General features: G+C 39.1%; 1 protein-coding gene across 3 annotated transcripts; it reads right to left on the reverse strand.

Moving 5' to 3' along the window:
• Nucleotides 1–163: 163 nt before the first annotated feature.
• On the reverse strand, nt 164–25,507 carry LOC117923509 (katanin p60 ATPase-containing subunit A-like 2). 3 transcript variants are annotated; one of them, XM_034841831.1, is made up of 11 exons: nt 25,289–25,507; nt 24,668–24,850; nt 24,523–24,578; nt 23,377–23,442; nt 23,129–23,236; nt 22,753–22,819; nt 16,170–16,254; nt 4,861–5,021; nt 2,992–3,093; nt 2,135–2,357; nt 164–550 (listed from the first exon to the last, which is right to left on the reverse strand). In XM_034841831.1, the coding sequence occupies exons 1-11, from the start codon at nt 25,325–25,327 to the stop codon at nt 417–419; spliced, it is 1,224 nt and encodes a 407-aa protein (XP_034697722.1). In that variant the 5' UTR covers nt 25,328–25,507; the 3' UTR covers nt 164–416. The 3 variants fall into 3 exon arrangements, with proteins under 3 accessions (XP_034697722.1, XP_034697724.1, XP_034697723.1); XM_034841833.1 differs by having other exon boundaries at nt 24,668–24,823; nt 25,289–25,506; XM_034841832.1 differs by having other exon boundaries at nt 24,671–24,850; nt 25,289–25,506.
• Nucleotides 25,508–25,616: the final 109 nt, after the last annotated feature.

Raw genomic sequence — 25,616 nt, forward strand, 5'->3', positions numbered from 1 at the left:
CCTAAGTTGTGTAAGGGACACATGACACAGTGCCCACATGTCTTGAGTGTCATAAAAATCAAGTGGCTAAGGGGATAGGCCATTCTCATACGATCGATCCTACGCTCAAATTCAATTCGATGAGTGGGCTTTTCTTTGTAGGATACGGACTATTTCCTTCGGATTAAACATGAATTTCAATTTTTTTTTATAATAATAAAGCAACCTGGCATCTGGAGCAACACCTGTTCACAATCCTGATCGAGATCATTCGAAATCAATGAGGATAGGCTAATTCAGAGTCTAAAAAACAATGAGATCACAAACATAAAAACCATAACCGCTACTGTCCATCACCACATATTGTGGGAAAAATAATATGGTGAATCAGTTGGCCCCGGAAGAAAGTATAACAGTTAAAAAAGAGTTTATGCGTCTCATTGGAGTATTTGACTGCCATAATCAGTGTTGAACTTATCATAACGGTGGACATGGAGATGAGCAGATGGTCTTGTGTTCTTCAAAGCCGTCTCTATGTCATCATGTTTGATTGGTCCCACCTTCGGCAGCTCTGTAAGCCAATAACTAATCTCTCAGTGCAAATTACTTGAAAGCATTAGAAAAATCCTGTTTTTACAAGAAAGATATGCATGCTCTGTATGTCTAGATGGTGGAAAATAGAATTTTATCAGGCTCACCAAGGATACTGGCATACAAATTGAAATAGACATATAATTACAATGCATTAACAGTATTGGGAAAGTTTATTTATCTGATGATAATATAAGTGGATGAGACCATATCAGCCCATGTACTTCTACATGATTTCATTAAGGAAGTTGATATGCCAATTTAATCAGCAGACATGAAGGAACGTGAATAAATGTTCAAAGAAATAAAAGAATCCTAACCAGATGGCATACTAAAGGCAAGACTATAAGACAATTTAAGACTTGGTGGGATGCATATTGAGGGCAGAACAATTGTTGTCTCGTTTTCAATATTCTCCAGATTCAAGTTGCTCAAGGAACCCTAACCCCATCATCATAATCAACTGAGCAACACAGGTGTTGAATATGAACCATGTTGAGGCATATGAACATTTAGGAAAAAGGACATATACACTGGTCTATTGGGAATTTAGAAATACAAAAGAAAAAAAAAATGATAAATAAATAAATAAGTAGATAACCTGCAGGCATGTAGTTATTCATCATGGATAAGCTAGGTCCATAATGATTCACTTTAATTTCATTTTAGAAATTATGGTTGTCTTCCAATATATGGTACCAACTGGTGTGTTTTATGCAAACAGCAGGGCTGAATCCACTTAAGCCACATCTATAGATCCCCTCTCACTTTTTTACATTTGCCTTTGAAAGGTCATATATGACAATAGCATAGGTTTTTCTCCTGAGGAACCAATACTCACATACATACACAGATTAGCCATCAAAACAAGCAACACACACACACACACAGATTGGCCGTCAAAATCACAATGTAAACAATCAGTTTTACGGTAACAAAAGAGTGAGATGCTTTATCATATTCTACAACCTGACCTATAAATTCTATCTTGAGTTATTCCAGGGGTGGAAAGTAATTTGCAGATACTATACTTTGATTGAGCTCGAAAATATTTACCTCATCCACTATATGAATGGAATAAACCAGTGGAAGTTGATCAAATTTTGTTATCAAACATTGAAGTTTCTAAATTTTTTACTTCTGCTAAACCCTAGAAATTTCAGCAGTGGAATTAATCCATGGTGGTTTATGAAAGCTTGAATCTAGAGACCAAAGCTCCTAAACAAAATCTAGCAGCAAGTAGGGAGAAATTACTATAATTGTGATATGAGTATGCAAGTAGAAAGCAATCACTACAATAGTAATTAATTTGAATCTAGACACAAAAGCTCCTAAGAGAAATCTAGCAGCGAGTAGAAAGAAATTACAACATAGAAATATAAGGGTGTAGACTTCTTCTTGAATGCATGCATGTGGGTGTGACTTATGGTGTATTTCTTTTTTCCTTCTATTATTCCCCTTTCAGGAAGGAAAGAAAAGTATAACAAGCATAAGAAAACTGCTATAATTAGCATGTCTATAAATTTCTCAATTTCATGTAGTATAACCTCTGAAAAGTTCATACCTTCTTCTGGAACCACTTCTGCTTTATCTTCAAGATGTGCCATTAACCGTCTCAGAGGCTGCATGGCCGCCTCTTTGCACAACAACCGAATATCTGAACCTGAATAACCTTCAGTCTTCTCCACCATCAAATCATATGGAAGCTTCTCCTCACCTGGTACTGATGGCAGGAGCTCCTCAAACATGGCTCTTCTTGCTTCTGGTTCCGGAAGGGGTACAAGGATCTTATTGACCAAGGTTAAAGAAAAATCATTCAATACATAAAATAATATGAACTCTAGTTGCAAAATCTCTTTCTTCATTACACAGAAAAATGTCAGCACACACAAAATTCAATGCTGAAAAACAAATTGAATGGCAAGAGGGAAAAAAAGTTTCAGGAACCTAACATCCAATCCAATCATATCCTGTACCAAAACTAAGTGAAGTTGGTTGCCCAAATTTTGAAGCTGATCACATTCAATAACTTCATTTGTGCATAAATTAGTGAACTTGACATGAGAAAGTGATTGCAATTGGTGACATGTGTAGTATAAAAAACATCTCTCTCTCTCTCACACACACAGAGACACAAACAAACTAGAGCTTTTTAATCCATTTCACTCTCCCTCATGTACACATACATACACAAGCTCTCCCTCCCTCCCTCCCTCCCTCTCTCTCTCTCTCTCTCTCTCTCTCTCTCTCACACACACACACACACACACACACCCACCTATATAAACACAAACAATAAACTGCAACTTCTTAATCTCTCTCTCTCTCTCTCTCTCATATATATAGTAAACTAGAACTTTCTGACAGAAAGTTAAAAATGCCATCTGAAACAAAGTATGATTTGACCCATCAAAAGGATACTCTCTTTTCAAGGCGACGGAGCATCGCTGCATCCAATTCCCATGGCAGATTTGTTGCTGCTAAAACAAAAACAAGCTCATCTGTCTTTGTCAAACCATCCATCTGCAATCTAATCCAAGTCATCAATTTCTGAGAAAGTATAGTTGAAGTGATATTTGATTCATCTCCAATGAATAAAAAATATTCAGAGTTAGTTATCTGTGAGATGAGATGCAATAAGATCAATTTAAGGAAGAAAAGATGTTGACATCAACAGTAAAATGGTCTGTGTTCATAAAATATCAGGGCATCAATATGAATATCAATGGTTATTTTAAACTAGAAAATTGGAAATTGATTGTCAAAAAGTGAAAATTTCCATGAAATCTAAAAAAAACAAACAGATAATAATGATCAATTTAGAATTAAAATATTCCAAATCAAGTTCAAGCATAACAAGTATGTTATATACAGTGGGTAGAAAGCTCCGTAACCAAGCCTGTAGATAATATTCCGGTAAAACACCATTCAATTATTTAATTTTAACATCCAAATACATGAACATTTCAAAGTACAACATGCTACACCACTGCAACAGGTCATTACCACATCAAGTTCTTGTTATAATAGATAACAGCTCATGATTGGTAGTCACTGCAAAATTGCTCCAGGTATCTTAACCTATTAGATATTCCATAACCCATTCTATTAATAGTTCTTGGATTTTTACTGCAGCAGTGCAAAAGAAAAGGTGGAAGTTAAAAAGAAAATGCCCATCTCTAGTTGATATGTCTGCTGATATCATCATCTCAAAAATATGTTTTTTATCTTTTAAAAGCTTTGTCTACATATCCAAGATATAATTAAAATTAGCATATCACAATGTTAGATGATATTTAAATCTATGATTGCCACATAATTTATACTCACTAACTAAAAAATAATGCATAATGACTAGTATATCGCGTTTAGGTAAATGCACAAATGATCTAAATACAAGTATGGATTGGCTTGTTAATGTAACAAAGAAAATGGGGAATGTGAAAGAAGAAAGAGCTTGAACTCGATTATTATTTTTGCATTTTTCATGACAATGAATTAAAAGAAAATTGCTTCCTTCTAATTTATTTCTTTACCATAGAAGTTTTTTCATTTTTCCTTTTTCTTTTTTGTTTTGACAATGGGGAATCCAACTCGGTGGTAAGACATTTATCCCAACTAACAACAAAGCAAACCATAGGTGACATGGGTCCACTCCCTTTACACCCTAGACCACTTAAATATTAGAGAAGCTCAAACGCAAAACCTTTTGGTTCAATTGCTAGAAGGCATTATTGTTGAGCTACACTCTGAGGCCTTCCTTTGCCCTAGAGGTCTTCAAGCTCCAATTAGAGTCTAATTGGAATAAGTAGAATCAATAAAGACTATGTACATAAACAACCTACACAAGGAGACTCAAAGCAAGTGTTAGTGTCCAGGACAAGCACCTTCAAAACCAAATGAATTATAATAGTAGGATTATGAATGTAGTTACTCAGAACTCTTCCTAACTGAAATGTAACCATTACACAAATACAATGTAGCAGCTTTAATTTTAAGGACGATGTGTTTCCTTCTCCATAAAAGGTATTTTTAAAACTTATCCTCAGTTTTATTGATTTTTCATGCCTCTAGAACTTGTTTTTCACAACAACATCCAAGAAAAAGAAACAAAGGAAATGAGCTTTCTAAACAGGATTTTCAAAATTGTAATACAAGGATATCCTATTATTCATGAGGCTTTGACTATGTTTGAGTTTGACAAGGTCATGCATTTCATATATATTGATATTGATGTGATCACATAAAAATAAAAATAAATAAAAAAAGAGAGAAAAGATTAAAGATCACCTGTACGAGTAGTTCTGTTTTCAACCGCCTACTTGCTTCATGCTCACTGCGTCCTTCACCACGTTGACTAATAAGCGCATCAATTTCATCAAGAAATATAGTTGAAGGGGCATGGTGCCTAGCAAGCTCAAATAACACTTTCACTAACTTCTCTGAATCACCTACATAAACAAAAACATAAAGGAATGATACACTCCCACCATAACTTGCTGACAGTCCATCATCTAAGAAAAGGATGCATATCAGATATCATAAACTATCTAGTTTGCTTATAGGATTAGAAGAGTGCTATTTGTCAAATATTTGGGGGGCGGGGGGTGGTGCGTGGTGAGGGGGTAAGGTCTCATCACTTTATGTGCAAAGCAGGAGGTCAATGTATCATGTAGGCTGTTGAATTACCTATCAAAAAAATGTAGGCTGTTAAATTGACTTTGGACATCATATAATTGACAAGAAATTAAGATATATATAAACAAAGCATGTAACAAAAGGGACTGAAGATCATGTGGACAGGCTAATATGAGAAATTTCAGGTCATCATATATAAGTGGTTATATGAGAAATTTCGGATAACTGATCCCATTCATCTGATTTATAAACTTAATTTTACGCTATAAACATGACCCTATTGGCTGAATAATACATTGAAAACGGTTTGATTCACTTATTTATTACCAATATAAAAAGCAAAACAAGAGAAGTTGTTACTTTCTTGTCAATTTATGTGATACTATCAGTAAGGGTACCTCCATTAGTTTCCTTTTTTGGTTTCCAGTAATCAATCACATCTTGCCATGTTATTTGTGAATTTCGTGTCTTTAGTGTTAGAGTACATGATTTACAATGTGGGACTAAATCCTACAAGCTTAAGCCTTTTAGGAAAATTGTTTGTTCAACATGATATCAAGGCCTTGTTTGGTGGGATGTTATCTATTCAAAACCTTACCACCACATGTTTATTTACCTAATTTAGTCCATGTATAAGCCTAAAAACAGAGGCTTCATGTGAGAGAGGGTGTTAGAGTACATTTTTTTTTTCGATAGGTAAAGGAAATTTCATTAAAAGCCAAAGAGGCTAAAGAAAGAGTATACACGGAGTATACCAAGGAACAAAAGAACATCGCTTTATTATGGGTGGTGTGGCGGGAAAGAAATGCAAGGATCTTTGAGGATAAAACAAGGAATTCAGAGAACCTTTGGGACATGATTCACTTCCTTGCTTCTCTATGGGCTTTTTGTTCTAAGGTTTTTAAGGGGATTCCCCTTAATGTGATACTCCTTGATTGGTTAGCGGCGTGCAACTCCATTGGGGTGGCCTAATTCATAGCAGTTGCCTGTATCTACCTTGTATTTTCTCGCTTTTGTTTCATTGTAGATTTGTTTTTCTTTGGTGGGAGGATTCCTCATCCTTCTCTTGTACTTTCCTTTTTATCAATATATGCCTTTGTCGTTTCCAATCAAAAAAAAAAAAAAAAAAAACAAAAGACAGTAAGGCAACAAGCCTGACCCTTACTTGGTAGCTAACCAGTCTACAAAATCAATCAAAGAGAAAGTGTGATCCTCTATATACACCCTAGCCCAATTCACAAAAGTGTACAAAAAAATGGATTTAATTTCTTGGTCATTCCTCTCAACATCATCAAAGGCCCTCCTATTCCTTTCTTTCCAAATGATCCACATCAAGCAGAGAGTGGCAACTCTCCAAGCTTTCTCCCTTTTCTTGACCACAAAAGAACCATGTCATCCCAAGAGGTTCCTCCTCATAGAGGAGTGCATCACCCATTGCACCCCAAAAAGGGAGAGGATCAGAAGCCATAACATTCTGGTCTTCTCACAAAACAAAAGAAGGTGACTTATCCTCTTCATTTTTGCACAAATAGCACCTATTGGGGATGATCCACCCACTTCTCCTTAGGCAATCAATGGTGAGCAGCCTGCTTCAAGCCGCCTCCCAACCAAAGAAGCTAGCCCTAATTGGAAACCAAGGCGTCCAAATAATTTTAGCCAGGAAAGGAGGTTTAATGCCCCTTGAGAACGAGTTATAAAAAGACTTGACTGAGAAGGTCCCATTCTTGTTTTCTCTCCACCAAAGCAAGTCATCCACACCTCTTCTAATAGTCAACGGATGAAGCTTGCTTAACAAGCTTTCTACTTCCCCCACCTCCTAATCATTTAGGTGTCTATTAAATCAAAGCCACCAGCTGCCCCCAACTCCGTCCTCCTCCCAAGCCTCAGCAACCCAGCCTTCTTTGTTGACTGTTAGATTAAACAAGTTTGGGAAAACATTTTCTAGAGATTGATTTTCACACCATACGTCCTTCCAAAACTTCACTCTAGTACCGTCCCCTACAATGAAGCGAGAGTGAGTTCGAATGTTCTCCCAGCCATTTTTTATGGCCTTCCAAACCCCCACCCCATAATGGTCTCTCACACCTTTGGAGCACCACCCCCCCTCTTGAAAGTCGTACTTTCTAGAGATAATTTGCTTCCATAGGGGATCTCATAAGCAAATCTCCATAGCCACTTCCCAAGGCTTTCTTAAGGATAGCTAGGTTACGGATGCCCAGGCCTCCATCCTTTTTAGCAACACAAATAATCTTCCAACTCACCAAGTGAGGTCTATTCTCTAAGGCGCCTCCTCCCCATAAGAAATCCCTTTGGAACTTTTCAAGCCTTGCACACACTCTCTTGGAAATCACAAAGAGAGAAAGAAAGTAGGTTGGGAGGCTAGAGAGGGTGCTTTTTAGCAAGTAAGTCGGCCACCTTTAGAGAGATATTGCCTTTTCCATAGAGACAACCTTTTCCTGAATCTTTCTTCCACTACATCCCACACCCTAGTGGATTTGTAAGGGGGAGACCCAGATAGGAGGTAGGTAAACTCTCAATCTTGCAACCCAAGACCAGGGTAAGAGTCTCCATAGGAATGCCTTCCCCCACTGGGATGGCCTCGATTTTGCTCAGGTTAACTTTTAACCCTAAAATCGCCTCAAACCACATAAAGGTCCAGCTAAGATATTGTAACTGTTCTGCATCGGCGTCACAGAAAATCAAGGTATCATCAGCAAACAAGAGATGGGACACAATCAACCCCTCTCTTCCTCTTCCTCCCACTTTGAAACCGGAAATAAAGCCCCCATTTCTTGCACTTGATAACAGTTGACTAAGAGCTTCCATGGCAGAAAAGGAAAAGATAAGGGGAAAGGGGGTCGTCCTGTCTCAATCCCCTAGAGCTACAAAAGAAACCCAAAGGGCTCCCATTGATGAGGATCGAGAAGGTAGTCGTAGAGCAACACCATTTCATCCAGTTAATCAATCTATGCCCAAATCCCATCTTGGACATCACATCCATAAGAAAGTCCCAATTGACATGGTCAAATGCCTTCTCAATATTCATCTTAAGGAGGAGGCTCGGCGTGTTGTCCATCTAGAATCAAGGGCCTCGCTAGCAATTAGTACAACGTCTAGAATCTGTCTCCCTTGGACGAAAGCTTGCTGAGAATTATAAATCACCTCCCCCATCACCAATTTCAGCCTATTAGCATGGACCTTGGCAAGCAATTTGTACACACCCCCTATCTGAAATCTTTTAGATCTTCAGCTCCTTTTTTAGGAATGAGCACAAGGAACGTGGAATTTAAGCTTCTTTGGAAGGTCCCATGGAGATAAAACTCCCTAAAGAGCCCCAAAATATCTGGTTTAACAACATCCCAACAAAACAACCAAAAGGCCCTTGTGAAGTCGTCCGAGCCTAGGGCTTTATCACCATAGCAGCTACTCAAGGCTGCAAAAATTTCTTCCTCAGAAAACATTACTTCTAGGCTGCTGGCCAAGCCTTCCCCCAGCACCTTAAAGTTTAGGCCATTAATACTAGGCCTCCAATCCCCAGATTCTGAGATGAGGGACTGGTAGGCTCTGCAAACTCCTTCTTTGATTTCATCAATAGAAGAGAGAGACACCTCATTCACTCTAATTTTAGACATGAAGTTCCTCCTTGCCCTAGCATTGGCTGGTTCTCATTCTCCTTGGCCTCCCAACACTGCAGGCGGGAGAAAATCTCTACTCTATTGAACGAGACATTGCCTACCACCTCCCTGTTCCAATTCTTCCAATCCTTCTTAAGGGCTTTTAGTTTCTCAGCAATGCAGTGACTACTGTAGCCTTCAATAGAGTAACCATTCCACCAACTTCTTACTAGATCTTTGAAACCTTCAATTTTCAACCACATATTTTCAAAACGGAAGGGACTTTTTCCTGAGGAAAAGCCTCCAGCTTCTAGGACTATGGGGTTGTGATTAGAAACTAGACGAGGAAGAGCATATTGAGTAACTGCAGAAAAGTGGTCCTCCCATTGGTCCGACAAAAAGCGATCCAATCTAGAGGCAGCCTAAGAATTCAAACCCCCTATCCAAGTGAAAGGGCCTCCAGTCAGGGGAAAATCCCTCAGCCTCAAGTCCCCTATCACCTCTGAAAATCTCCTCATATTAGTTATGAGACTTGGGGCATTCCTTCTTTCCTCTGGGAATCTTACAGCGTTAAAGTCCCCTCCTATGAACCAAGGGTCCTCCCATCCAAGTAAAGCCATCAGCGCAGTTTCTGAAACAAACAGAGATGTACCCCCCGCTTTCCACCTCCAACTTCTCCAAGACTTTATTATCTCAAAAGAGAAGAAGACCTTCTTCCTACTCCCACACTATTTACCATTTGCAGAGACATATCTTTCACCTTCGTCTCCATTAGGCAAACCAAATCTGGTTTCTGGTTCCTCACCGCACCCTTGATCAACTTTCTTTTCTCAATATCATTAAGCCCCCGTACATTCCAGCAAAGGATTTTAATTCTCATTAATCAACTGGAATCAATTCACAGGAGCTCTGACCGGATTTTTTAGCTATCCCTGATGTCCCCCCATAACTAACTGAACATTCCAATCTTTTTAACTCTCTTTCAAAACAGGTAGAGCATGTTTTTTCTTCTTACTTCTCTTGCAAAGGGTGCTGCTACCAGTCCTCAGCTTCAGTTTCTTAAGCAGAGCCAGAATTTCAACTTCATGCCCTTCAACAGGCATTCCCAAGACTTTGCTAAAGTGAGTTAGTTTGGAAAGCTCCTCTTCCAACCACCCTTCTTCACAAGGAGGATCAGTCGACGATTCCCTCTGCTTCGCCACATTATTTTCCAAACCAGGACCTGGGGCTTCAGTCAGAACCACTGTCAACCCATCATCTAAGCATCATGGACAAGGGATTCGGCGATGCTTCCGCCTCCCTTGGCGAAATTCCACAAGACTGGAAAAGGATCCCCCTTCCCTCTCAAGCCCCATATCCTAGAAAGGAGTAGAAGAAGAAGAGTTCCCCTCTCGAGGAGATCGGAGGTAAAGAAAGCTTACCTTGAGAGTTATGGGTTTCGACGGAGAGAGAAAACTCAGCTACAGGCGACGACGCTTCCATCTGAGGAGCCTCAACGATGGCAAGAGTCGATGCAGGGGCTCTTTTTCTCAGACACGAGCATCCAAGGCTTCTTTGCCCTAAAACGCAAGAAAGGGCAGGGACGTTTGCCTTAAAGGAAGGCCCAGGTTTGGCCAGCCCAGGCCCGAAGGTCTTAGCGCAGACCAAGCCTAAATGGGCCTTAGCATCTGGACGTTGGCCCAAATCCTCTTCGCAGGCTTGGGTAAGGAAATCAGGTGCATCAGTCTTGTCCGAGGCAGGTGCACCACTCCCCAAGACCGGCGGGGGCAGCTTTTCAGGCGACGGAGAGGTTGAAGAAGAGGGCAAGGTGCCCACGCTCCCCTCAGTGCGTGTAGGGGCCACTTCATCATCCTTAAGCTTCCTTGCACCGAGCTCGTGGGAGGGGAGCACAGTGGAGATGCAGGGTTCTTCTTCCAACCATAGTTGCAAAGCGAAACAGGAAGAACCAGCCACCTGCAACGAGCTTGGATGCTGCCAATCTCTGGTTTCGACAAGGACTCTGGCCCATTTAAGATTCCGGCGCTCGGTTGTGTTTTCATCCATAGCCACGAATCTCCCGCAAGAGTCCCCAAATCTCTTGAAGAGGTTTCTTCCCCAAAGATGCAGAGGGAGGCCCAAACTTCTGACCCACACAAGGCACGCACCCCCTCCTCCTCCCTCAAGACATCCAACGGAAGGATTCCATCTTTCTAGACAGAAGCTTCTTCCTTTGAAATGTCTCACCCCTAATTTAGACACCCTCTCCGCTTCATCTGCAAATTCAAACTCCAGAAGCAAAAGGAGACAAGGTCGGGGAGGTGGCCAATGTCTCCCTCCCATTTACCCACAAGACACCTGTCCAGCAACTCCTCATTTCTATCAAGGACCTCTTTCTCAATTTCTAACCAAACAGCATCACGAGGCGTTGAGCAATCCCGAAGAGTTGTTATGTCTCTTTTCAGTTGATCCTTTTTTTCCACACTTCTGCTTGGCGAAACTTGAGATGGCATGGGGTTTTCCAACAGAGTTCCATTCCCCGAAAAGGGAAAGACTCCCAAACTTCTCAGTTTGCTAGCGAGAATTTTCTAACCCCCAACATGCCCTCTTCCTTCAGGAAAAGCCAAGGAGAATCTTTTGTTCTCTGCATCTCTCACAACACCCTGCTCTATTACTACGGATTTCCAGACTGTAGTCTCTATATCCTTCCGATCAAAACTTCCGAAAGGGAGCTCTCTCCTTTAGACCACAACAAGACTCCACCCCTTCTAGCAGCAAAGATAAACCTTTCCCTCCGAATCTGATCCATGAAGAGAACTTGGGACTCTTTCACAAATCTTCCCACGCACCTTTCCTTTGAACTCCTCTATGCCAATCTTAAACGTCTTCAACTCAACACCAAACCAAGACTTACCCCCAGGGGAAGTTACCAGCATTTTGTAATCAGTCATGTACAACAAGTGCAGTTGACATGAAGATGCTTGACCAATGGGCAGAAGGTAAGAAAAGATGGAAAAAGAAAATGAATAATTGAATTCAAAGTCCCTCTGATCTCCATCTTTGGGGATTGATTGTTTTGACAAGGGCCAATAAATGAGATTAGGCAGAGTACATGATTAACATTGTGGGCCCAAATCCTACAAGCTCAAGCTTTTCAGGAAAATTTGGTTATTCATTCAACAGTGTCCCCTCTACATTGAACCTCTACTGTGTTTCCAAGGATCTTTTTTTTTTTTTTTTTGGAGAGAAAGAGAGAGAGAGAGAGAACACATCACTAGGTTTGGTTACCATTTGAATAGAGGATAGTCTTGTCAAAGGATTATTAGTAGTAGTTTTCTTTAGTAAAGATTAATTTAGTTTTTTTATGTTATTTGAAGATTGTGACTATTTTTTCTTCTTTTTCTTTTTTTTTTTTTTACTCAAGTAACTCTGTTTCAAACTTCATCCTTTTATATTTGTTTGTTTTCAACTTATCACTTTTTTAAAAATAATTTTGTTTGAATGGAAAAAGTGAAAAGTTTTCACTTTTGTCTAAATTGAAGAAGTCACTTTTTCTCTTTTCTCTTCTCACCTTGGGTTCTACAACACTAAAACACAAATGCTACCTTCTCCTACCTTGCTGTTGTTGACCGCTGTCCACCGCCCCAAACTCCTCTTGGATCATCAAATTGAGTAATATTATATCATCTACCACCTCAAATCCCTTCTTAAAGAGAAAAATCATTTTTTTAAAACTATTTTTAAAAGTTTTATTACTTTTATTTTTATAAATAATTATATAAAATAAGAAATAAAAAATAATTATTTTAAAGAACAATAACATTATGTTACTAGTTTTTTAAACTTTTTATTATTAATAAATTTTGGGTTTTTGAGATATTTGGAAAGTTTTAAATTACCATATTTTTTTTGTCGAATTATTAATTTTCAAATATTTTATCTTAATTATATTTTTTGCCAAACTTTAAAAACCCTGTAAAAGCCCCTTCTCAAATACCTTCTTCTTCCCTCAAATATTCATCTTCTTATCTTCCTGCCTCCAATATCCACATTATTCCTCACCTTTTCCTTTCTTCCTCTCAAGTTCTTTCCTCTCCAATACTCCCAAGGTCAATTTGTTGCCACTAAAAGCTCCATAGGATAAACCACACACAAAGCTCACAAGAATCTCCTAGGAGGTGAAGTTTTTTTAGTGGAAAATGGATAAAAAAAATTGGAAAGTCATTTGGCCCTAGTTCGCTGGGCAACAGGGGCTGCTCAGCCCCTTAGTGCCTTGTAAAAAATATTTTTATTTATCAAAAATATTAAACAACTATCTTGAAGTTTAAAAGTACTTCTAAAATAAAAAATTGTTAATTCAAAATTCATTTTGATAGTTTAAAAATATGAAAAAAAAAATTAAAGATTAAAATATTTTTAAAAGCATGTTTAAAATCCACCCCTATGGATTTTACTGATTGAGCTTCAAGCTTAAAAATTTCAGCAGGGCAAATCTACATAGCCCACTCATTTGGGTTGTATTTCATATTAGAAGACAGGCAATTTGCTCAATTCACCATAACGTTATTTTGTTAATTAAAAAAAAAATCACTTAAAGGAGGTCTAAGGGGTAAAAAGAGGGATCCAAACAGAATCCCCCTTACACACACAAATAAATATCATTGCTATTATTTTCTTAGCAAATAAGACAACTTTTTCTCTCAAATAACATGCTATTAGATGCTATAGTACCATTATAACACCATGTTACAGTAACCACCTCTGAAACCACTGATCCAAGTGTGAAGTCACTCCTTGTGCTTATGTGATGAAGTACTACTTTTACATCTGTAGGACAATAATTGTTCTCTATGATTGTTGATGTAGGATATGTATTCTTAGATGTATCAATGGTTGTGCCATGTTATGTAAGTATAATGCTAGTTTGTGGCAGTGTTGAAGTTGCCTAACATCCATTTGACAAGTGCAGCATTCACTGGTTTCTCCTTCGATGGTTAGAAACTATGGCATTCAGTCATGATTATAAATCTAGAGACATAACTTCCATTTTTCAGTGAGAAGTGCAGCATTCACTTGTTTCTCCCTTCAATATTTAAATATTATGGCATTTAGTAATGATTATAAATCTAAAGATAGTGTTGATATTCAGACTACTTCAATGAAACCAAAGGAATCTAATTATTTATTATAAGCTAAAGTCATGAATGTCCATACTGGGGGAAAGGGGAAACTATAACATTTAGTTTAAGATCCCTACTTCACAAATCTAAGAGTTTTGATGAGCTACAACATGATAACTACATGACAATATCAATCGTTAATCTAGCTTTAAAATATACAAATTGTACAAGGAAACATCAGAAAGAATATGCTCATGAGAAAATCCTTCTCCTGAATTATTGGCATATCGAGTATTTTGAATTCAGTTGTTCTCATATGGCACTAACCAAGGAGACATATGGCAGCCAAAAGTAAAATCCCAAATCAATTCTGCTTCACAGGTCCTTATTTTGTGGTGTGAGTTAATCCCCCAACCTTGAAATGACAAATAGTTTAAATAGGATTCATTTTGGCCTGTGGTTAAATCTACAGCACTGGACTGGGTCAGCTGGGCTTATTGCTGTGGGACTCAAACCATCCACATGGGGCACTATCATATCCACACTGGGGAGACTAACAACTATATAACAGCTATAAACACACTAGGATTGCTCAATGGACTCCATGGAGTTTCTATTCCTATATCCAGGAATTCAGGATCTAATGCACTACTATCTTGATTTCTATAAGAAATTGCAAATTGTTTTGATAATGTCCTGAAGTCTGATGACCATGGAGATGCAAACACAGAAGCTGATCGGTTGCCTATCTTAAGTGATAATTTACAACAAACCTTTCAGTGGAAAAAACATTTTTCTATCAGAATTAATGAATATTCCTTGACAGGATACTTATGGCAGATATTTCCTAGGGCTGTCCCAGTTTAGGCCAAAGTTCTCCAAAAAAACCCTCTATGGAGCCAGTCCAAATGCTTCCAAAAGGAGGTTCCAAATGTCTGAGATCCCATGCAGTGGCTATGTCATAAATTTCAGTCCAATGAACCTTGTACATGCGGCTCAATATAAAAATTTTGAATTTATTTAATGTACAACCTTAATAATAAACTATGGGATGTATACATAATTATAGAGGAAGATGACAATACAGAGAGATAGAGGGTAGAAAAGAATTGAACACTTTTCTCTCACCAATAACTTTAGTTCGAACATGTGCTCTATCCAATTGTTGTTTTAGATTTGTACATATTCCATGTTCCTAAAATCTTAACTCACAACATATAGATGCCATTCATTAGGAATTTTAAAGTTCATCGGTACTCAAGGTCCAAAGAAATTTTGTATTAAAGATTTGGGATCCTAATAAAGAGCTGGCGCAAGAAAACACTTCTTCAACCTTTTAAAACTTGTACTATTGATGAGCTGACTAACTTTGAAAGAGAAAGTTGATATAGCCAATGTAAGATCTAAATTCTCTAATTGAGCAACCATGTAAAGGGATACTTTTGGGAATAGTTATTGTCGTTAAAACTAATACAGCACCACATACATAGACACCTCTTTGGTTCTGATGTATTTTTCTTCCTTTTCCTTTGTCATTTGGATGATTGTATCCTTCTTTGAAAGAGAGCTCATCCTTCATTTGTACTTTTTCCTTCATTTTCAATGCTAGGAAATGTTTCTTAATTTTTTTTTTATAAAAAAAATTAATACCTTCATGACTCTACTATATTTATCTTCCATTTAGTAGATGAAATTGATGTCAAAGAAACCTTTTAGACCCCAGCTTCTGAGCTCCATATTCTTGTCTGCCTTATTACCTCTTAACAATCCAGTTTAAACATTATGACATGGATCATTATCATTATCATCCAAATGTCCAAATGCCATGCATTGATGATTGTAAGAATTATTATGTAACTAAATTTATAATCTATCATGTAACTTAGAAGATAATCCTACAGGAAAAAAATGCACCATAAAATCTGAACAGAAGGAACGAAAAAAAAAAAAAGGTAAAGTAAAAAAGAAGAAGAAGATAAGGACATTTTTGTAAATAAAGTAGAAAGAAAGAAAGAAACGGTTAAAATCTAATTATGTACATAAATAATCCTTGTCAGCAAATAAATATTCATTTATATGTAGAATGAGAAACAAAACATTTTTATTTTTATTTTTATCTTTTTGATACGTGAATGAGTGACCAAAACTATCAGAGAACCTAATCAGAAGACACAGTTTCGTAGCTAGGTTGAACGAGCAACAGCATTATCAAAAAACATGATCATTAGAAAATCTTTCAACTCTGACATACCTCGCCATTTGCTGACAACAGAGGATGCAGAAATATTGAAAAATGTGGTTTTGCACTCAGTTGCAACAGCCTTTGCAAGCATAGTCTGCAACAAAAGAATGGAGATTTCAATTAACAATTAACAATTCAACCTAGAAGAAGAGCATGATCAAGCAACATCATGACAGAGAAATTTGGAAAGGCAAGTTAACATAGCAAGTGACCTTAGATGGTTCAGCTAACCACTTTCTTTTTCCCAAGGAATCATCTTGTATAATGGCATAATGTTATCCTTGTGGCTTTACACAAAAATTGGTTTGTGTACTTTTAAGCCAGAATTAGGCATGCAACAAGCTTCCAGTTTCAGGAAAGTTAATATTCACAAACCCATTTAGATGCATCCTTACATTTTCATATATTATAAAATATGACCACTAAAATGAAACTGATTGATAACAGATAACCATGCTTTCAGGTTCTTTTGATGTTATTTGGCACATGGGGTACTGCATTGCCAATCCAGAAGTGCCATTTGATAGAGGACTTTCTAAACTTTCTGTATGGATGCCCCCCTTGTTCAAGGTTTTCTTTGGCATGTCCATCCTATATTTCTGAGGTAGATTGTTCAGATAAGTTGAGGAAGGGTCCTTTCCTATGAGGGAGGTTTAGGTATCGTGGTTGCCTACTAGGGTCAGCTTCTATTCTTAGGGGTTAGTTTAGGAGAAAATTCATATGTCAGATCAGCTTAAGTAGGGATGGCTTTTAGCTAATTGTTGTTTCTTTTGTAAACTGATGAGGAGCAGATTCATTATAGAATGGCTTACAATTTATGGAATTTGGTATTTTCTTGTTTTAATATGTCATGGGTGCTTCAATCGAGGAGTTCTTATTTGGTCTGTTGAATATAATGTATTTATAGTATATAACCTTTCCTTGTTAATATAGGATACATGTATGGTAGTTAGGACTCCTAGCCTTGTATATATATATATTTCTCAATTGTAAGTAGATCATTACATTAATGAGAATTAAGGTTTTTCTTCTTTCTCTCTCTCAACATGGTATCAGAGCCAAGGAAGAAAACCTAATTCTTTCTTGTTTCTCGTGTCATCAACTCCGGGAAACCTTCCGGTGACCGTGTTTCATTCCGGTCACCTTCCCCATCTTCCAATACTTTCCGGTCATTCGGATCGTCGACAGAAACTACTCACCGCCGGCGAACTTTTCCGGCGAATTTTCCGGCGAGCTTTTCCGGCGACTTTTCCGGCGACGTATTTTTCCGACACCGACTATACCAGAAGGAGCGCCTGGAGGAGATCTACAACTTTTGTGAAGGCACCGGCACCAAAATCCCATCCACGCGCCGTCCACGCGCAAATTTCCGGCCGGCGACTGAATCTCACGCGCCGGCGCGTGAGGGCGCGTGAGGCCTTTTCCGGCGACGCGCCTCCTCCTCCAGCTTCGCCTGACGCCGACCAGCCTCCCTACCTCCCTGGTTCTCCCATCCGAGCCCTGCACATACCTCTTTTGGGGATTTTTGTCTCCGTCGGCCCTCCAAACAGCCTTTCCGGCGAAGCTCCGACTACTTTTTCTCCACTCCAATCCCTGCACGTGCCTTGGGAAGTGTTCTTCTACCTTTCTGGTGGTACCACGCCGCGATCTGAGGCCGTCTCCCTTTTTCGGTGGTGCCACGCCGCAATCTGAAGCCGTATTAGGGCTCTCTTCGATCCAAACATACTTCATTCTTCAGATAAGTAGATATGACTACTAAAAATTCCATTTTTTCCGCTGTTATATCTGGATCTCCTATGATTACTTCGGAGAAATTGGTTGGCAGTGACAATTATCTTTCCTGGTCTGCGTCTGTTGAACTTTGGTTTATGGGTCAAGGATATGAGGATCACTTGATTACACAGGAGGCAGATATCCCTGAGGTTGACCGCGTACAGTGGAGGAAGATAGATGCACAGTTATGTAGTGTATTATGGCAATCGGTTGATCCCAAGATTCTTCTTCATCTTCGGGCCTACAAAACTTGTTTTAAATTTTGGACTCAGGCCAAAGGATTATATACGAATGATATCCAGCGTCTTTATAAGGTGGCTTCTGCAATTGTCCATCTCAGCCAACAGGACTTGGATCTATCTACTTATATTGGCCAGATTGCCTCTCTTAAGGAGGAGTTCTTGACTGTGATGCCTCTTACTCCTGATGTTGGGGCTCAACAAACACAGCTTGACAAGTTCTTCATGGTTCTTACTCTTATTGGCCTCCGTCCGAATCTTGAGCCTGTCCGCGATCAGATTCTTGGTAGTTCATCAGTTCCGTCCTTGGATGATGTGTTTGCTCGCCTCCTCCGTATCTCCTCCACTCAGACTTTGCCATTTGATAGCACTTCAGATTCTTCTGTGTTAGTTTCTCAAACTAACTCTCGAGGAGGCCGTAGTGGTACCCGAGGTAGAGGTCAACGTCCTCATTGCACCTATTGCAATAAACTTGGCCACACTCGCGATCGTTGCTATCAGTTACATGGACGACCTCCTCGCACTGCCCATGTGGCCCAGTCCTCTGATTCTCCGCTGCCTCAAGCTCCGAGCTCTTCCGCATCTCAGGCTTCTGTTGCCTCTGTTGCCCAGCCTGGTAATGCCTCTGCCTGCCTTACCCACACATCTTCTCTTGGACCCTGGATTCTAGATTCTGGAGCTTCTGATCACTTATCTGGTAATAAGGATCTTTTCTCCTCTATTACTACTACCTCTGCTTTACCTAATGTTACCTTAGCTAATGGTTCTCAAACTGTGGCTAAAGGTATTGGTTTGGCCCTTCCTCTGCCTTCTCTACCTCTCACTTCTGTCCTTTATACTCCTGAATGTCCTTTTAATCTTATTTCCATCAGCAAAATCACTCGTACTCTTAATTGCTCTATTACCTTTTCTGATAAATTTGTGACCTTGCAGGACCGGAGTACGGGGAAGACGATTGGCATAGGACGTGAGTCTCAAGGCCTCTATCACCTCACCTCGGATTCATCTCCTGCAGTTTGCATTTCCACTGATGCTCCTCTCCTCATTCACAATCGTCTGGGCCACCCTAGTCTCTCCAAGTTCCAGAAGATGGTCCCTCGTTTTTCCACTTTATCGTCGCTTCCGTGTGAGTCATGTCAGCTTGGGAAACATACTCGTGTCTCGTTCCCAAAGCGTTTGAATAATCGGGCAAAGTCTCCTTTTGAGCTTGTCCACACTGATGTTTGGGGTCCTTGTCGGACTGCGTCTACTTTAGGATTTCAGTATTTTGTCACTTTCATTGATGATTATTCTCGATGTACTTGGTTATTTTTAATGAAAAATCGAGCTGAGTTATTCTCTATTTTCCAGAAATTTTATGCTGAAATCCAAACCCAGTTCAATGTTTCTATTCGTGTGTTATGCAGTGACAATGCCAGGGAATATTTTTCAGCCCCATTTACTTCGTTTATGTCTCATCATGGGATTCTTCATCAGTCTTCTTGTGCTCATACTCCTCAACAAAATGGGGTAGCTGAACGCAAGAATCGACATCTTGTTGAGACAGCTCGTACTCTCCTCCTCCATAGCAATGTTCCTTTTCGTTTTTGGGGGGACGCTGTTCTTACCGCTTGTTATTTGATTAATCGTATGCCCTCCTCTGTCTTACATGATCAGATTCCTCACTCCCTTCTCTTCCCTGACCAACCACTTTATTTCCTTCCTCCTCGTGTCTTTGGTTGTACTTGCTTTGTTCATATTCTCACTCCTGGACAGGACAAGCTTTCCGCCAAAGCCATGAAGTGTCTCTTCTTGGGATACTCTAGACTTCAGAAGGGTTATCGTTGTTATTCCCTTGAGACTCATCGATACTTTATCTCCGCTGATGTCACCTTCTTTGAGGACTCACCATTCTTTTCCACCACTTCTGAGTCTCTTCCTGTTTCTGAAGTCTTGCCTATTCCCATTGTCTCCCCACCTGATGCTATGCCTCCTCGGCCACTTCAGGTTTATCATCGTCGCCCTCGTGTCGTTGCTCCTCTCCCTTTTGCTGAGGCACCTGCTGACTCACTTCCTATCCCTTCGGCTTCACCTACCCCGGCTCTGCCTTCTCCTAATGACTTACCCATTGCTGTTCGGAAAGGTACTCGCTCTACTCGTAATCCTCATCCTATTTACAATTTTTTGAGTTATCATCGATTATCTTCACCCTATTCTGCTTTTGTTTCTGCTATATCCTCTGTTTCTCTTCCAAAGAGCACCCATGAAGCTCTTTCCCATCCAGGCTGGCGACAGGCAATGGTGGATGAAATGGCTGCTCTGCACTCTAATGGCACTTGGGATCTTGTTGTTTTACCCTCGGGTAAATCTACCGTTGGTTGTCGTTGGGTTTACGCAGTTAAGGTTGGTCCTGATGGTCAGGTTGATCGCCTTAAGGCCCGCTTAGTTGCTAAAGGCTATACTCAGGTTTATGGTTCTGATTATGGTGACACATTCTCTCCGGTTGCCAAGATTGCTTCTGTTCGTCTGCTTCTCTCCATGGCTGCCATGTGTTCTTGGCCTCTTTATCAATTGGATATTAAAAATGCCTTCCTTCATGGTGATCTTGCCGAGGAAGTTTATATGGAGCAACCTCCTGGTTTTGTTGCTCAGGGGGAGTCTGGTTTAGTATGCAGGTTACGCCGTTCTCTATATGGCTTGAAACAATCTCCTCGAGCATGGTTTAGCCGTTTTAGTTCTGTTGTTCAAGAGTTTGGCATGCTTCGCAGTACAGCAGACCATTCAGTTTTCTATCATCATAACTCTTTGGGGCAGTGTATTTATCTGGTTGTTTATGTGGACGACATCGTCATTACAGGCAGTGATCAGGATGGTATTCAGAAACTAAAGCAACACCTTTTTACCCACTTTCAGACCAAAGACTTGGGGAAACTCAAGTATTTCTTGGGAATTGAGATAGCTCAATCCAGTTCTGCTGTGGTCCTTTCCCAAAGGAAGTATGCTTTAGACATCCTGGAAGAAACTGGTATGTTAGACTGTAAACCGGTAGACACACCTATGGATCCGAATGTCAAACTTGTACCAGGACAGGGGGAGCCTTTAGGAGACCCCGGGAGATATCGACGGCTCGTAGGTAAATTGAACTATCTCACCATTACTCGTCCAGACATTTCTTTTCCTGTGAGTGTTGTTAGTCAATTCCTACAGTCACCATGTGATAGCCATTGGGATGCTGTAATCCGCATTCTTCGATATATCAAAAGTACACCAGGCCAAGGTGTGTTGTACGAGAACAGAGGTCATACTCAGGTTGTTGGTTACACAGATGCAGATTGGGCTGGCTCACCCACAGATAGACGTTCCACTTCAGGGTACTGTGTTTTTATTGGAGGTAATCTAATATCTTGGAAGAGTAAGAAACAAGATGTAGTGGCCAGATCTAGCGCTGAAGCCGAGTATCGAGCTATGGCTTTGGCAACATGTGAACTCATATGGTTGAGACATCTTCTTCTAGAGTTGAGATTTGGAAAGGATGAACAGATGAAACTCATATGTGATAACCAGGCCGCATTACATATTGCATCCAATCCAGTCTTTCATGAAAGGACCAAACATATTGAAGTTGACTGTCATTTCATTAGAGAGAAGATCGCATCAGGATGTGTTGCTACAAGTTTTGTTAATTCAAATGATCAACTAGCTGACATCTTCACTAAATCTCTCAGAGGTCCTAGGATTAAATATATTTGTAACAAGCTTGGTGCATATGACGTATATGCTCCAGCTTGAGGGGGAGTGTTGAATATAATGTATTTATAGTATATAACCTTTCCTTGTTAATATAGGATACATGTATGGTAGTTAGGACTCCTAGCCTTGTATATATATATATTTCTCAATTGTAAGTAGATCATTACATTAATGAGAATTAAGGTTTTTCTTCTTTCTCTCTCTCAACATGGTCGTCAGAGAAGATTCATGGCAAAGAAATGGATAAAATTTTGGAGGTTGCCTTCACTTTGCTTGATGTGGTCTTTTTGAGGGTGTGGAGAGCTCAGAGTTGGTGCTAAAAAATTCTTTATTAATTCTTTGTATTATTGGTGTAATTGAATTTTTGGTTGTAACTTTAATAACATTCTTGATTTTGTAGACTTTCTTGGTATGAGCTAAGGTCTTCTTGCCGTTTGCCTTTGATGATCTCTGTATTCATCTACTAGGGTTGCACTCATTCGTTTTTTAAGCACCTTTAATAAATTATTTCCACCCCCACCCCCCCACCAAAAAAAATTCACAACGTCGCATCCTTTCATGACATGGCCTGCTCCAAATTTAATAAGGGGAGCTTAGATCCCACAAGCATGTGGTACATTGGTTATTGTTGAAAAAAGAAAAGGGAGTCAGTATACGTAAAGCTTAGCTTTTAATAGAAATAATTCAATTGGGATTTATAATCAATTTAAACAGGAAAGTACAATCAATATGACTAACTGTTCTGCAGATGTAATGAGATGAAAAGGAAACATGAATAAAGCATTAAAAAATAAAAATAAAATAAATAAAAGGTTCACCAAAAATAATAATAAAACTTGGAGAACACAAACCTTTCCTGTTCCTGGAGGACCAAAAAGGAGAATACCTTTCCATGGTGATAGAAGACCAGTAAAGTACCTAGATGAAGGGATAGGTCAGCTTATAGTGAAATGAAGATTTCAAAGCATTATCTTTGGGCAATTCTTCATGTGTTCATAGTAAATCTTCCAAAAATGAAAAGTTGAGACACTTCATAGTAACTAGGTATCTGTTATCAACTGAAATCAGCTTCTATCTGAATGGATAGAAGCATTGGTGACTCACAACTACTATCACCACAGTTTCGACATATTACACTAGTTATTCTACAAAAAAATACAAGCTTCCAAATTACTGCATGTTTCAAAGTGAACAGGGTCAATGAGCATTTACACCAGCAAGACCTACTTGGGATACTTTATTGGCATGACAACTGCTTCTTTAAGCAGACGTTTGGCATTCTCTAAACCCTTGATGCTGTCCCACTTCACATCTGGACTCCCACGAATGATATCCCTGGACAGGCAATAACGCGAGGAAGCATGGTATACAATTTTCAGATCTTCTGTTAGAATATGAAAATCTTGGCCATGTGCACAATACAGATTGCAAAAATAACAGATATATTACAGGTCCAAAGTAAGAAGTTCAATTACCTACTTAAACTCTCCCCTAAGGCACGCATGTCGGCAGACTCAAAAGAAGGAAGAAGAGACTTCTGCCTGAACAAATGAACATTTATTGTCAGCAGGTTCCCACATGAAGCAAAACTTTTCACTAGTTTCATACCTCATGGGAAAACCAAAAACAAAAAGATGTAGTGTCATATGTAGTCAATAATCAGTGAAAAAATTAGGTCCTTCCCAGGACATGTTAAGATGATTAATCTACATCAAGATGATAGAATGCCAAAGACTCCAACTTCAACCACTATTGACATAGGTGCATCATATTGCTACTTTGTCATACTAAGCATGGTCCATTTATTTGATCTGTTTCTGTCCCTTCACTCCTTGAAACAGTTTGTTCTCATATGTCTCATATATGAAATATTAGTCATCATATTATCTTTATGTTTGTTGATGAAGATGATAGAGAACCAACCTAACAAGTTTGGTAAAGTTAGATGATACAAATTAAAACTGACTTGTGCATCTTTACATTTGGAAGTTGTAGGCAAGTGATTACTGGTAAATGAACGTACATGTATTTACCTCTATTCCAGAATTTATTGAGGACACAAATCTTATATGACTGGGGATGCACATCCACAATATTGTATCAATATCACACTCAAAACTTTGAAACAACTTGTATAAATGCCATTCTATTATCCAGTGTGAAACAAATGTTAGAAGTCTAGCTCCTTATGCTGTTCTTGATCCAGATAGTAACAAAACTTTGTAATTTAGAGAAATTTTTAAAAGTTAGCATATATGGTTATAGTAAAATTTCGAATAAGAAGATGGAAGCTATGCTAAACCTAATAATAGGTTTAAGGTGTTCCTATTTCTTTCATTTTGAGGAACTGGATATTCTTTTTATTTTTTATTTTTTGCTTACTCCTGACAATAGTGGATCTATCCTCCATGATTGCAGGCCTCATCCCACAGTTCACTTCAAAGTATATTAGGGTAGGCTGGATAGCATCATCTTGCCATTTCTCAACCGGCTACACTTATAAATGCAGTTAAGAACTAAGGTGGTGGGATTGCAAATGTATGGATTGTCTTGCTCTAAGACTACTGGTAGAAGCATTATAAACTATCCAACTATTTCAGGTAATGAATGATGAATCATACGGTTTCTCATCATATCTATCTGACAGAACCCCATTGCCGTTGGCTGATCCCCGTTCCTGAAATCAAACAGAATTAAGTATATAAAATAACCAACCAAGTACTAAAAAAACCTTTACCATCGCCTTCCAAGGAACCAAATCAGAACTACCTGAGTCCGATACTGCTCATAAATGGCCAGGTCAGATGTGTTTTTTACATGTCCACCCCCATTAGCTGTCCCATTTGAAGAATTCCCATTTGACACAGGTTTACCAGAACTCTCTGCCGCATCGTGCTTCTCGGGCTCCTTCTTTCTCCCAAACTTGACATCATAAAACATCTTAAAATCCTAAATATTGACAAATTGGCTCAATTTAAGGCATAAATTGCCCACACATTTTGATTCATTACAAGATTCACACTCACACAGGCAACATCGCATAAGCACCAATTATCGAAACCAAAAAAATAAAAATAAAACCGCTCGTATCTAGGCTTCAAGTTGAGAGATAGATTAAAACGAAATAACTACAAGAAAAATGGTAATAAGATCCGATCTGAACGCAATAAAAATCATCATAACCCTCTGGCTGTGGAGGCAAAGGAAGAAGGCAAAAGAAAACTTCGAAAATTTTCCATAACAAATAAAATAACCAACCGCAATTTAGTAGAGGCTTCACAATGATAAAAAAAAAAAAAAAAAAAGGTTACGATTCAAGACTTCGATTTCTGATCCTCCCTAAATTTTCTCAGTAACCAAACAGAGTGAAAGATAGAGAATTGGCACCTGAAAGGACCAGCGAGTGAGAAAAGGCTCGTCAGCCATTGACGAAAATCTAGAGAGAATGAGAAGAAATATATTCAGATGAGATCAGCAGATACTTGTCTCTCTTCTTTGATCCCTTGTCCGGGTGGAGACCAGGGACGAAGAAAAAGGAGTAGAAGAAAGAAGCCACATAAAAATAATGTAAAAACGTGAAAACTATATCATAGAAATCAATTCAGAAATGCATTGATACATTAGATTCCCAGGAGAGCTGGAGCAGAGTGTGGCTGAGCTGTCACACTGAAGTGCACAAAGCAAAAAGTGACAACCACAATTTCCACAATTACAT

The sequence above is a fragment of the Vitis riparia genome, chromosome 10, assembly GCF_004353265.1.
Source record: "Vitis riparia cultivar Riparia Gloire de Montpellier isolate 1030 chromosome 10, EGFV_Vit.rip_1.0, whole genome shotgun sequence".
Classification (NCBI taxonomy): domain Eukaryota; kingdom Viridiplantae; phylum Streptophyta; class Magnoliopsida; order Vitales; family Vitaceae; genus Vitis; species Vitis riparia.

What these genes read in the sequence shown, in the direction of transcription:
- LOC117923509 (XM_034841831.1), bottom strand. Translation starts at nt 25,327, where the DNA reads ATGGCTGACGAGCCTTTTCTCACTCGCTGGTCCTTTCAG. An exon ending in GTCCTCCAGGAACAGGAAAG is followed by an intron (nt 16,255 to 22,752) that starts GTTTGTGTTCTC and finishes CTTTTGTTGCAG; the next exon opens with ACTATGCTTGCAAAGGCTGT. An exon ending in AAACAGAACTACTCGTACAG is followed by an intron (nt 3,094 to 4,860) that starts GTGATCTTTAAT and finishes ATTAGATTGCAG; the next exon opens with ATGGATGGTTTGACAAAGAC.